This window comes from Macaca fascicularis, chromosome 5 (genome assembly GCF_037993035.2).
Source record: "Macaca fascicularis isolate 582-1 chromosome 5, T2T-MFA8v1.1".
In the NCBI taxonomy this organism is placed as follows: Eukaryota; Metazoa; Chordata; class Mammalia; order Primates; family Cercopithecidae; genus Macaca; species Macaca fascicularis.
The window spans coordinates 161,677,497-161,691,678 of record NC_088379.1 but is presented as its reverse complement, the minus strand read 5'-3'; the positions used below and the strand labels follow the sequence as shown (position 1 = coordinate 161,691,678).

Sequence of the window (14,182 nt, the reverse complement as noted above, 5' to 3'; positions counted from 1 at the left end):
CTCTAACCTTTTACTTTACATAGTAAATTTTTGTCCTTGCTGAATGGGAAAAGGCATACACGTGGACATAGGAATTGAAGATGTTGGCTATGCCAATATTGCAATTTATCTTACCCCCCCCACCCAACCTCATTCCAGAAACAATTTGTAGCAGGAGTGTGATAAGGAATAGTGCCAATGTCTGAAATGTAGTTAGTCTGACACCCTAAATTGTTCAAAAATAATAAATCAGTACTAACATAAAATAATATTCAGTAGCCATTGAGTTAAATTTCACATTAAAGAAATAAAGTCTAAGTAATTTTTATTCTAGAATTGTGAAATAGATGAGAAAACTACTTTAAAATTTTATAATTTCTAATAGTTATTATGAGACTTTGAAGTTTATCTCTTCAGGAAGAAAGATACTAAATAAATAGAATGTATGAGCAGTGACATTCTGAGTTTATAAAATTATTATCTATCACTCTAATAATTCATCTCTGGCCTAGGTACAAATAAAGGCTGTGTCACTTATTCTATCTAAGCCTCTGTTCACTCATGTGTAAAATAGGGGTAATAATTGTAAATTACTTCATAGAATTCTTGTGAGTTAAAGTATGTAAAAACATTATTATTGTGCCTGGCACCCAGTAAGCATTCAAAAAATGTTAGCTAATTAACCTCTGATATTACCACATACTCCAGTGAGGTACGCATTCTCTGTTTTTCTTTTAAGTCTTTAAATAGAACAGTCATAAGACTTGACTTGTGCCTTTTTGGATTAATGAACATTTTTAGGAATGGTAGCTTTTAGAAGTTACTTTATGAGGTTATCTATGTCATATCCAAAAAGTAGAGATGCTAGAAAATTTCATATTATTTTGTGCTCTGGCCTTTGTTCATAATCCAAACAAAATACAATTTCCTAAACTTTATTGTTTCTATCATAAGCAATAAAATGTCATACACTTAAATAGGTAGCAACATCAAATACTTTAAATAATATTTTATAGAATTACACAACTGTATCTTGTTGTCATAGTATTAAGAGGAAATATGTGTAGTATAAGTGTCAGTCTTGCTGTATTTTTATTAAAACCTTGACAATCCAAACTGCAAATAACTTTATTTAATAGAAGCATCATTGTTATTATTGCCAAACCTCTTCTCACTGCACAGTAGGATCCAGCTGCAGGAAGTTAGCTGTGACTGGGGCTGATGTCTATGAAGTACATCTAATCCATCTCATCAAGTTTATAGAGGACTTGAAGTGTAGCCAAGAAAATTAATGAGTGGCATAATTGAGCAGACTCAGCTGTGGAGTGATCATGTTTCTTTCCACAGTATTTCTTCACTTGAGTGTATTGCATCAAGTGTAAATATTTGTTAAATGTGTGAATAAATGAATGAGTGAAAGAAAGCAACAAACAGAAAAACGAATTGTGTATTGGTAGTTCCAAAATACTTAAGGTGAAATTCTAAAATAGTCAGATAAATAAAATAACGATTGCATGGTGAGTCTTTCCATTTAAGTACAGTTCCTTATTTGGAGACAGATGCTTCCAAATTGTTGGCATTAAAATGTCTGCCCTTTCATGAAACGATGATGAGTTTTTTTTTTTCTTTTTTCTTTTTTCTTTTTTGGTGGGAGAGTGTTTTCGTAATGCCTGCTCTAGGAAAAATTAAAATGTGTGTCTTTTTTGGGCCCCAAGATTCTTTTCTAAAACGTTACTTGTTTATAAAAGCAAGTCATAGACATTCGTTGATTTTTAAAGGTGGCTTACTATTGTTCCCTTTCAGGTCCTTCAGTTGAGACCAAAGACTGGTGTCAGAGGATTGCATAAATCACTCACTGATGTGGCCCTAGAGCACCATGAGGAGTGTGACTGTGTGTGCAGAGGGAGCACAGGAGGATAACCGCACCACCAGCAGCAGCTCTTGCCCAGAGCTGTGCAGTGCAGTGGCTGATTCTGTTAGAGAACTTATGCGTTATCTCCATCCTTAATCTCAGTTGTTTGCTTCAAGGACCTTTCATCTTCAGGATTTACAGTGCCTTCTGAAAGAGGAGACATCAAACAGAATTAGGAGTTGTGCAACAGCTCTTTTGGGAGGAGGCCCAAAGGACAGGAGAAAAGGTCTTCAATTGTGGAAAGAAAATTAAATGCTGTATTAAATACGTCACCAGCTAGTTGCAGAGTTACCATGTACCTATTCCACTAGCTGGGTTCTGTATTTCAGTTGTTTTGATACGGCTTAGGGTAATGTCAGTACAGGAAAAAACTGTGCAAGTGAACACCTGATTCTGTTGCCTTGCTTAACTCTAAAGCTCCGTGTCCTGGGCCTCAAATCATATAAAATCTGGATTTTTTTTTTTTTTTTTTTTTTTGCTCATATTCACGTATGTAAACCAGAACATTCTATGTACTACAAACCTGGTTTTTAAAAAGGAACTATGTTGCTATGAATTAAACTTGTGTCATGCTGATAGGACAGACTGGATTTTTCATATTTCATATTAAAATTTCTGCCATTTAGAAGAAGAGAACTACATTCATGGTTTGGAAGAGACAAACCTGAAAAGAAGAGTGGCCTTATCTTCACTTTATCTATAAGTCAGTTTATTTGTTTCATTGTGTACATTTTTATATTCTCCTTTTGACATTATAACTGTTGGCTTTTCTAATCTTGTTAAATATATCTATTTTTACCAAAGGTATTTAATATTCTTTTTTATGACAACTTAGATCAACTATTTTTAGCTTGGTAAATTTTTCTAAACAGAATTGTTATAGCCAGAGGAACAAAGATGATATGAAATATTGTTGCTCTGACAAAAATACATGTATTTCATTCTCGTATGGTGCTAGAGTTAGATTAATCCGCATTTTAAAAAAACTGAATTGGAAATCAATAGAATTGGTAAGTTGCAAAGACTTTTTGAAATAATTAAGTTATCATATCTTCCATTCCTGTTATTGGAGATGAAAATAAAAAAAGCAACTGGTGAAAGTAGACATTCACATCCAGCCATTACTAATCTATTCCTTTTTTGGGGAAATCTGAGCCTAGCTCAGAAAAACATAAAGCACCTTGAAAAAGACTTGGCAGCTTCCTGACAAAGCATGCTGTGCTGTGCTGGGCAGTAGGAACACATCCTATTTATTGTGATGTTACGGTTTTATTATCTTAAACTCTGTTCCATACACTTGTATAAATACATGGATATTTTTATGTACAGAAGTATATCCCTTAACCAGTTCACTTATTGTACTCTGGCAATTGAAAAGAAAATCAGTAAAATATTTTGCTTGTAAAATGCTTAATATTGTGCCTAGGTTATGTGGTGACTATTTGAATTAAAAATGTATTGAATCATCAAATAAAAGAATATGGCTATTTTGGGGAGAAAATTATGTGCGTGTGTGTCCTCAAGACTTATCTCTTGGACTCTGAGAAAATGAAACAAAATTTTGTGTTATGATTTTCATTATGCAAAAGTATATGTCAATTCAAAAGACAAAAAAGGGAAAATCCCTGTGAGCCTTCCCTGCCTCTTGTTTCCAATGCCTTTGAGCAGTGGTTTTATTTTTCTTACTGGTCTTAATACAGATTTCTGGTAATTTAGGTTTCACCTGACTGGAAAGTTGTTGTATGGTTTATGAAATGCTTAGTGATAGGTTGTGTGGTAGCATGAAACTGGAAAAAAACTCGCAGGTTTCCGATCATGTCTTCATTGCCACTGGCAGCTACAAAATGGGGTGAGCATAAATTGATTTGGTGTATGGATTAGTTTACATTGCACACTCCAAAATGTGGTTCCTCAATTCCAGACATAGATTCCTATTCAGGGCTGGTATCTTCAGCATCCTTTCCTCAGCCTTTCAACTTGCCAGAGATGTCTAGTGCCCAGGACCTTCTGTCTTCAGACTACTCTTCAGGCAAGCACCCTTTTCCTGTGCTTTGACACCTGCAGTTCTGCCATGCCCCCAGCTATGTGGAAAACAAAGAAACAAAATGAGCCTGTGTGTTCTGTCTTACTTCCTTACCTTTTCCTAGTTTTGTCCTATCCATATAGAGGAAAACTAGATATATAGCTCCGTGGAATATACAAAGTAATTGGCAATTTGCAACTTTCATTAGTAAAGACTACTAAGTCTTAGTAAATGGCCTGTTTAACTGTGTTTAATCCATTGTTTCCAATCTTTGAACGAAATATATTTTTCCCTTTTTTAATATTTATTTTTTGTTTACTTATAAAATGGTGAGAGCCAGAATTGATTATAAAGGTAGCAGTCCTCAGTTGCCAGTTGGTGAGTGGTTACCATGTGAGCACTAACCACTTTATAATCACTTATAGATCATCCTGTGTATTTTACCAAACACCCACACACACACACACGCAAATAACACGTGTGGCCCTAATTTCTGAGAAGCCCAGTAAGTGTTGACTGTATTGACCACACACTGTTTTGTGTATGATATCTGTATTTCATGCCTTTGTCCTTGAGACATGGGCTGTTTTGCCTAGTGATGTTTATTAAAAAGCAAGCTTTAAATGTCATGAGGCAGGTGTTCATGTCTACATTTTTCATTTCTGCATTCCCTCCCTCCTCTAATAGTTCTCATGTGCACTTGGAAAAGGTGCAAAGACCAAAGTAATGAGAAGCTACACTGTAAGAAACATCCTGGCTATGACTTGGTTATCCTCGGTGCATCTCTGTCTCCAGGTGCATTGACTGTGGTTTGGTTACCCTCAGTGCATCCCTGTCTCCAGGTGCATTGACTGTGGTTTGGTTACCCTTGGTGCATCCCTGGCTCCAGGTGCATTGACTACGGTTTGGTTACCCTTGGTGCATCCCTGGCTCCAGGTGCATTGACTTCTGCTTGTGATTTGGTTTAAGAAAAGACAGAAAATGCAAGTTTTACACTTATTGTAATATCCTTATCTCTAAAAGGATAACTTCTGATATTTTGGACTGTTTCAATTATGTATTATAAACACAGTTAAAAATTATAACATCTTTTACCTTCACAAGAAGGAGTAGGAAAATTGAAAATACAGCAGAACTCTTAGTTCAGATGCTATAACAAAATACTATAGACTGGGAAGCTTTTAAACAACAGAAATTTATTTCTCACCATTGGAGGTTGGAAGTCCACGATCAGGGTACCAGTATGGTCTGGTTCTGGTGAAGGCCGTCTTCTGAATTGCAGACTGTCATCTCTGTGATGTCCTCACTTTGTGGAAAAGATGGTGAGAGAACTCTCGGTGGACCCTTTTGTACGGGCACAATCCTGTTCATTTACAATCTTCCACCCTGATGACCTGATTACCTCCGAAAGATTCCACCTTCTAATACCATCCCATTGGGGGTTAGGGCTTCAAATATGACTTTGCAGGGACACAAACATTTAATCCATTGCAATACATCACTTGCTTTACATACTGTTTTCCCTACATGCCCCATATGTAATCTATCAGGAAGTCTCATTGACTTTGACTTTTTGATCTTTCTTGTATTTGTCTCTCCCTCTCCATTTCTGTAGCTCCTGCCCTAATACAAACCCTCATCATGTCTCACCGCCTTTATCCTGCAACAACTCCATTTTTTGACTCCCTCTCCCTGTCTCTGTTCTCCCTCTCCTCTGATCCATCCTTTACTCCACTAACAGGTGTCTTTTCAGACAAATCTGATTGTCACTTGGGTGGAAATTGTATGATGCAACTCCACATGATTAAATTTGAATCGTTGTATAGTGGGCAGAATCCTTCATAATGTCATTGTTTACTAATTTCTGCTCATTTCGTACCATTAAACATAATACAACTCTAGTGAATACTTGTGATTTCCTGAAAATACCAGTATCCCCTCAAATTTCTGGGCTGGCCCATGCTGCGTTTTCTTTGGAGCATTTTCAGAGTGCTGTTCCTACACTTACCTATCTCTGTCACTTCTTCTCAAGTCTCAGCTCAACACCACTTCTCAGTGAAGCTTTCCTTCCCACCTTCTTTCCCACTGGCACCATTTCCATTATGCTTCCAGGGATATTCAATTACAAATACTGTCGTATCATATTATAATGACTTGCTCCCATTTTGATTTCTCATTAGACCCCTAGTCTAATTGCACTTCTAGCAAGAATTATCTCATTCTTCTTTCCCTCAATGCCTAGTTAGGAATTTAATCAAATTAGGGGGTCAGAAACAATTTACATTGATGAGTAAGTAAATATACAAATGAATCAATGTGTGTTTTTCACTGACTATGAAGGAACTCTAGAGTTTCTAAATATCTCTAAACTTCAGCTACCTAATCTATAAAATGAAGTTAGGAGATGGGAACAGGGTGTTTTTAGTGGTAAACAGTCCATTCTACTAGTGCTGTTGGGGCATCTACCAAAAGGAGTAACCCTAACCCTAAAAGGAGCAAGCCAAAAAGTCTTGCTCCTTTTGGTGCAAGGTGATCCAATTATTTTTCGTTTAACGGTGCTTTGAGACTATGTTTCGTTTTCCAGTGAACGACTTTCCTGCCAGTCCTGTCTCAGGTACCATGACAGAGATCTCAGATAACTCTTTTAAAAAGTTGTGGACATTAATACATTTATGTATTCTTCTTATCTTAGACACTTGTTCTATAGTATGATTAAATATTGTCAGAATTTAAAACTATATTTAAAATATGAACATATGAAAATATCCATGATTGATGATTTATAATTTCCTGATGAATAATCCTGACTGATTGAAAAATTGCTGATTGATTTTGCATCATCAAACCTAACATACAGCTGTAGTGAACACTCAGTTTCCTGAAAATACCGATGTCTCCATATATCTCCATGCTAACACATACTGTGTTCTCTTTCTAGGGCACTGTTCCTGCACTTACCTAGCTCAATAATTTCCTCTCACTTTACTAAAATACTAAGTATTTCTCTTTATTCTCTGCCTCAGAAAGCATTTGTGCACTGCCTATACCAGATCCAGTTTCTTCCAAAACTGCTAACCTATTACAGTAAATCTTTTTTTTTTTTTCTTTTTGAGATAGTCTCGCTCTGTCCCCCAGGCTGGAGTGCAGTGGCATGATCTCAGCTCACTGCAAACTCCGCCTCCCGGGTTCACGCCATTCTCCTGCCTCAGCCTCCCAAGTAGCTGGGACTACAGGCGCCCGCCACCACACCTGGCTAATTGTTTGTATTTTTAGTAGAGACGGGTTTTCACCATGTTAGCCAGGATGATCTTGATCTCCTGACCTCCTGATCTGCCCACCTCGGCCTCCCAAAATGCTGGGATTACAGGCGTGAGCTACCAGACCTGGCCTATTAAATCTTATCCAATATAAATTTATATGCAATTTAAAGAAGAATTTAACCATTTCCATAGAGAGTATGTATTTTTGGATTAATAACTATATTTTTTAAAAATTACACATGCAATCCCAGCTGGCTTTTTTACAGAAATTGACAAGCTGATCCTAATATTCATATGGAAATGCAAGACTCCCAAAACAAAATCTCGAACAAGTGCAAAGTAACACTACTCGATTTCAAAACTTACTACAAAGCTACAGAAATAGTGTGGTAAAGTTAATAAAGTGAGACACGGAGATCAATGAAATAGAATTGAGAATCCAGAAATAAATCCTGAAATGTATAGTCAATTGATTTTTGACAAGAATTACAAGAAAATTCAATGGTTAAAGAATAGCGTTTTTGACAAATGGTGTGAAGACAACAGCACATGAACATGTAAAGGATTAAGTTTGGAACCTTTCCTCATACCATGTGTAAAAATTAACCCAAAATGAATCAACAACCTAAATGTAAGAGAGAAAAATCTTACACTTATAAGAAAATTTGTGTCTTTGGATCAGGCAATGATTCTCAGGACACTAAAACCACAAACTACAAAAAAAAAAAAAAAAAAAAACCAATGAACAAGATATCATCAGAATTAAAAGTATTTGTGCTTCAAGGACACCACCACAGAATGAAAGTGTTGGTGAGGATGTGGAGAAACTGGAACTGGTATATTGTTGGTGAGATTATAAAATGTTTCAACCACTTTGGGAAATGTGCAGTTGTTACAAATGTTAAACATAAACTAAATATGACTCAGCAATTTCATTCCTAGCCATATACCGAAGAGAACTGAAAATTCTGCACAGAAATATTCATCACATTTTTCACAATAGCCAAAAAATGGAAATCACTGAAACATCAGTCAACTGATAAATGGATGAACAAAGTACGGTATATGTAAACAATGGAAAATTATTAGGCAATTAAAAGGAATGAAGTACTTATGCACTCTACAGTATGGATTAACCCAGAAAACATTATGCTAGGTGAAAGAAGCCATTCATATTGTATGATTCCATTTATATGAAATATTCAGCATCAACAGATCAATAGACACAGAAACTAGATTAGTGCTGCCAAGGGCTAGGGAAAGTGGATAAATTTGGAAAGACCGCTAATGGGCTCAGGTTTTCTCAGAGTAATGAAAATATTCTGAAATTAGATAGTAGTAATAGTTGTAAAAATGTGAGTATACTAAAAACCAATGATTTATGCACTTTAAAAGGGTGAATTTTTCAATATGTGAATTGTATCTCAATAAAGCTGTTTTCTTTTAAAAATTATAGTTGTATTTAATGTAGTGTTTAACAATTAAAGCTTTTTCTCCCCCTGCCCCCAAACGAGGAATAAAGTAAAAGAAAAATCCCCTGAATTCTGTCACCTCAGTGTACATCATTTCAAGCTACTATCTATGAATAGAAGTATGTAGGTAAAAACAAATGGATGGTATGATAGAATCATTGGTCTCGGTTCTGTCTCGTATAGTAACATTTGACATCGGTACTTTTGCCATGACCTAATGGTGATGGGAGTGTATTTTCCCACTTGTTGAATTTGGTCTTTGTCATATGTCTTGCTTGAACAAAAGGCGAAAAAAGTGCCTGTAATGTGTGTTAAGGCTTCATATGTGTTTGCACAGATGGGTTTGATTTCTTTGACTCCTGCTATCACCAGGGGAAAACATGTGGCAGATTTGAATCCAATCCATGCTGTGGTGTCAACTCCAACTGAGTCCAGACAATCCACAGATCCTTGAGTGAGAAATTAATGCTTCTCATTGGAAGCTACTTATATTAATTCTCACGGTGCTATAAAGAAATACCTGAGACTGGGTAATTTATAAAGAAAAGAGGTTTAATTGACTCACAGTTCTGCATGAGTGGGGAGGCCTCAGGAAACTTACAATCATGGCAGAAGGGGAAGCACCTTCTCGTCACATGGTGGCAGGAGAAGAAAGTGCAGAACGAAGCGGGGAAGAAACCCTTATAAAACCATCAGATGTCATGAGAACTCACTATCATGAAAACAGCATGTTGAAACTGCCCCCAAGATCTAATCATCTCCCAGGAGGTCCCTCACTCAATACATGGGGATTATAATTTGGATTACAATCAAGATGAGATTTTGGGTGGTGACACAGCCAAACCATATCACTAATAAACGTTGAGAATGTTGTTATGCAGCATTATTTGGCAATGATTGACTAATAGATACTATTTCATTTAACATGGGGTCATATCAGACATGCTATTTTTTAGTGAAACTTGAAACTTATAAACAAAAAATTGAAATGAAGCAGGAGAAACATACATTTTGGAAAATGTTTTATCAACATGAAATAACTTTCTAAACAATCACTAAAGCTGCAAAAATTATTGAAAACATTACAAGCATGGAATTATTTGCTAAGCATCTGCTTTTATTTCAGTCAGTATTTGTTCATTTGCTGTTAAGAAAGAAGAGGAAATAAGTCCTCTGACTAACTTAATTGTACATTTTAAATAATTAAAAGAGAGTAATTGGATTGTATGTAACACAAAGGATAAATGCTATGGGGGAAGAATAGCCCATTATCTATGATGTGATTATTATACATTGTATGCCTATATAAAAATACCTCATGTATTGCATAAATATATAAACCTACTATGTATCTACAAAAATTAAATATACAATTTTTTAAAAGTTGCAAAAAATAATCCCTCTAACATCTTAGCCCACCTCTTCAATAACCGTCTTCATTTCTGTTTGTCATACTGTTTATTATTTAATAAACATTGAATAACAACATACATTTAATATAAAAAAGTAAAAACATTTAATAAACATTTAATTTATGTTTATGTCTTAATAAACACTTGTATAAAGTGAAGCATTTGGGGCAATTTTCCTGTTTTTTAGATTGTTTTTCTTTCCAAACTTGTTTATTACCTCTGTCTGTGTCTCTGTCTCTGTTTCCGTCTCTCTCTTCCTCCTTCCTTCCTCTCCCCCTTCCTTTCTTCTTCCTTTTCTTAACATAAGATATTTGCATAATTCCCATGCCTTTAATTTTTTTTCTGATTATTTTCATAGTTCATAGTTTATGTTCTGGTTACTATTTACTCTGTTGTGGGAAGAGCGAATTCTTGATTCCATTTTCACTTTTCTAAAACGGATTTGCCAAACTGAGCTATAATTGAATGATTAGGTACAATCTACTTAATCTTCTATTTCATTTGGAAAAAGGAGGTTAAGAACAATTGGAGGAAAATGCAACCTCTTGATGAAGGAATTCTGCTCAGCTCTGTCACGGTATATTTTGCTGGGCTTAACTCTGGTAGAGGCTTGTATCCATTCCTCATGCAGTGCACCAAGGGGACAGTTGAATTAGGCTTTAGATCTTATTTATCACTTAGCGTGAAGACGTCGAGGCAATACCTTCATCTGAGGACATCAGTTCCAACTTTTCAATATCCATGTTTCACCTGAATCTCCCCCAAAACCATGTTTTCTTCCCCTCTACTCACAGTAGAGAAAAGAGAATGTTACCTCCTCAGACTGCTTCTCTTCAAGCTTGGCTGTCTTAGTGAGGATGCTTAGAATTTTATCTCAGGACTATGAGGTTAGAATGAGACTTATCCTAAGTCTCACCATCAGCATAAGCTACTCCTTCATTCCTAAATGATCATGCTCTGAAATGTACAGCATGAAGTGTGTCTCTTCCATTGAATTATATTAGTAAACTAACTCTTTGTTGGAATTTTGTTTCTGTGATTGAGCTCCCTTTCACTATTAATATCCTGATGTTAGAAAACATTTTAAGATCATAAACTGTTGTAATTTACCAATACTTTTATTTTTGCTTAAATGCTTTTTTTGTTATTGAGATAAGTTATTTTCATTATATAGTTATAACCTAAATGGTATATGACTCTATACAAACATATGCAGTCTAAATTTCAATCTTGCTATAGATTCAGTTAAAAATGTTATTAACGCTACTTCATACTAGGAAGGTTATAGATATTCTCCTCATCATAGAGAACATTGGGATATCACCCTAATCTCATTTGTGACGTAGGCTCTTCCACAGAACTCAGGTAGGAAATACAATAATTTCCTAAGCTAAATTTAAGATATTATCTACAAGTGTTTTTCATATGTTTAGGAAGAATCAAATTAGTATAAATTTTGTAATGATCTTCAATCCGATATATAAGTAAATATTTTACTAAGTTCAACTTTTAACTCTGTTTCAAGATCTCAGTATTACTCCCTTAAATGATATCTTCAATGTAAGTCTAATTCATGACAGCCCACTAAATATTATTCAAGTTCTTATTAACCAAGGGATTGTAGGGGGCAAAAATCATTTTTTATATAGTTATTCTAAGAAGTAGCTGTCTGGACTTACCAATAGACAGTTCCAATGACATCCCCAAACAGAGAGATGCATACAAAATATAGTTTGTATGAAATAACTTGATTTCTAACATAACTAAAATGTCTATATATTTAATAATAATAAGCAATAGACAATGTTTTAGGAGGAATCTTCTTTAAAATCTGAAAAATAAGATGTATTATTGTTGTCTCATGTTTACTTTGAATAAGAAGTAAAATTAATGTATCCTAACCTTTAACTTTTTTAAATAATAGTACCTATGTTAGTGGTTGTCTTCCAAATTTCCAGATTGATAATCTTAATTTCAAATGCGTTCATAGATCAACAACTAAACCATGTCCTATATATTGAGGGAAAAATCTATTACAAGGAAAGTAGAAATTACATGAATAATTCATTGACAAGAGTTTGATCTGCTTTGCTTTCAGTCCTAAAGCAATGATCTGAAAACTTGATTTTGCCAGCAATCGAAGTATAATAGTGGTGGGGCAGGGAAGAGGAAGAGGACTGAGAGTGCCTCTTCTGGCCTAGCTCATCAAAGAACTAGAGCTCAAGAGACTATTGTACTTTTCCACTGTGATAAGTAAGAAACTGACCTTAAGCACAAAGTATAACATGAAAAGGCTTAAGCTTATCAATTTTACTTTGAGTATCTTCAGATGTTTTCTGGAAGGCACAATAATTCATCCAAGGAATTTTGATTATCATTATATATTTTGCTGGCTTATTGTGCGTGATTTGTTAAATCAAAGTCCTACTGTATTACATAAAGTTTTTCTGTTTTGACAATATATTTTGTCATCATTATGGAATGAAAGCATACAAATTGTTGTTAGCAAGACGTAAGTCTTATTGCAATCTTAACTGGCATGGTCATAAATCACAGTGATTTGTTTTTTAAACTGTCTTTTATCCAAAGATGCTTAAATACTTCATAATGATTTCTTTTGTGGAAAGTTTTTCATTTTAATTTTTGCAGCTGGTGATTGAGTCAGGAAGTGGGAATGTGACATGACTGAATAATTGGTCAACATCACACACAATCCTGTAAAACTATTTGAAGAAAAGTATGAGGTTCATATTTGGTTTCTATTTATGGGAGAATGCATGCTATTTTGCACAGACATACATCTGCTTTTAAATTTAGCTATAAGGTCACTGAGTAAACAAAACCTATGTCCTCCTTCTATAAAAACAAGCTACATTTTTAGTTTGGAGCTGTATTAAAGGTGTTTCCCAATATCTATTTAGGAAAACCTCTGTGCTAGGTGCCCAGATAACCCTGGGATCAAAACAAGTCACAAAACCCTCTACCCTTTATCTACAGACTATAACTACTTCCATCAGGCATGATGAGGGATACATAAAGTCACAAATGAGCCACCTCACCACCCTGCAGTTACAACTGATCGACTTTTGGTTCAAAGACACTTAAATACTTTGACAAGGAATGGCTTCAAACTTTCAGCCCAACTCTTCTCTTCCAAATTTTGTGGGCAGCCCTAGGACATCAGTCATCCCATAGAAGTAAATTCATTACACCATGCTCAAAAAGCAGCCTAAGATTTCACACCTAGTAACTGCACAATTAATTTTGAATTAATACATGTAGAAATAAATATCCAAATTAATTTTCTCAGGACTTTAACTTTTTCAGTTGGTCAATGAGATAATTTACAGTGACTTAATCACGTGTAACCATGGTTAAATGCCTCCATAGTGTTTTGATGTAATTATAGATGCAAATTCCTAATATTTCTCAGAAACTCTCTTTCCCATGCCCCTCCCTCCAAAAAACTAAATTTCCCTTTTTGTTTGCTTAATGAGTTGAACATCTAATTTGTCTGTAGAAATGTACATAATTTCTCCAATTTATGAATGTAAGCGATAGAGTTAAAATTATCTTTTAGGTCATCAAGTCTTCAATGCAGTAACTAGTTTCACAACATAATCTAAATGCTACATACAGTCTGCCTCCAACTCTCCTCTTACAGCTCTTACAGGTCTGTTAGATCTGTAAGTAGTTTGAACCAGGTAATCTCAGAGATTTCTTCCAGTACTTAAATTTAAAGCTGTGTTAGAAAACCTTTGCAGAAAGGGAAGACATTCTTCATTCGACTGGGATTCTGTTGGACAATCCACAAACAACAAATCAGCCTCCCTAGAATTTTCATTTATCAGTCTAGGTCCTAACCTTTTTAACAATTAAGACTATCTACTTCATATAAAAAAAACAACTTCCAAATTCTTCCCATGTTTCATTTTCCACAAGTAAAGCTTACTAGTGCTTGTAACCAGACTTCAGATACTGTGGCTTGATTATTTTGTTCTATGTGTTCCCTGCTTGTCTTAAAATTGGTTTGCAGGTTACAAAGAACACTGAAACTAGAACCTCCTTTGATGTGGACATAGTGATCCTGTTAAAGCAACCTACACTTACATTAGCTGATCTAG

The 14,182-nt window shown here is 35.1% G+C and overlaps 1 protein-coding gene across 2 annotated transcripts in view; it reads left to right on the top strand.

Annotated features, from left to right (window-relative positions):
* The window catches only part of PDGFC (platelet derived growth factor C), a 220,025-nt gene extending 216,633 nt beyond the window's left edge, over positions 1-3,392 (top strand). For both annotated transcript variants that reach the window (XM_005556154.4, XM_074040670.1), the window contains one exon: positions 1,783-3,392. In XM_005556154.4, the coding sequence (XP_005556211.1) occupies positions 1,783-1,899 (117 nt within the window). In that variant the 3' untranslated portion in view covers positions 1,900-3,392. The remainder of the gene's footprint in view (positions 1-1,782) is intronic.
* Positions 3,393-14,182: the final 10,790 nt, after the last annotated feature.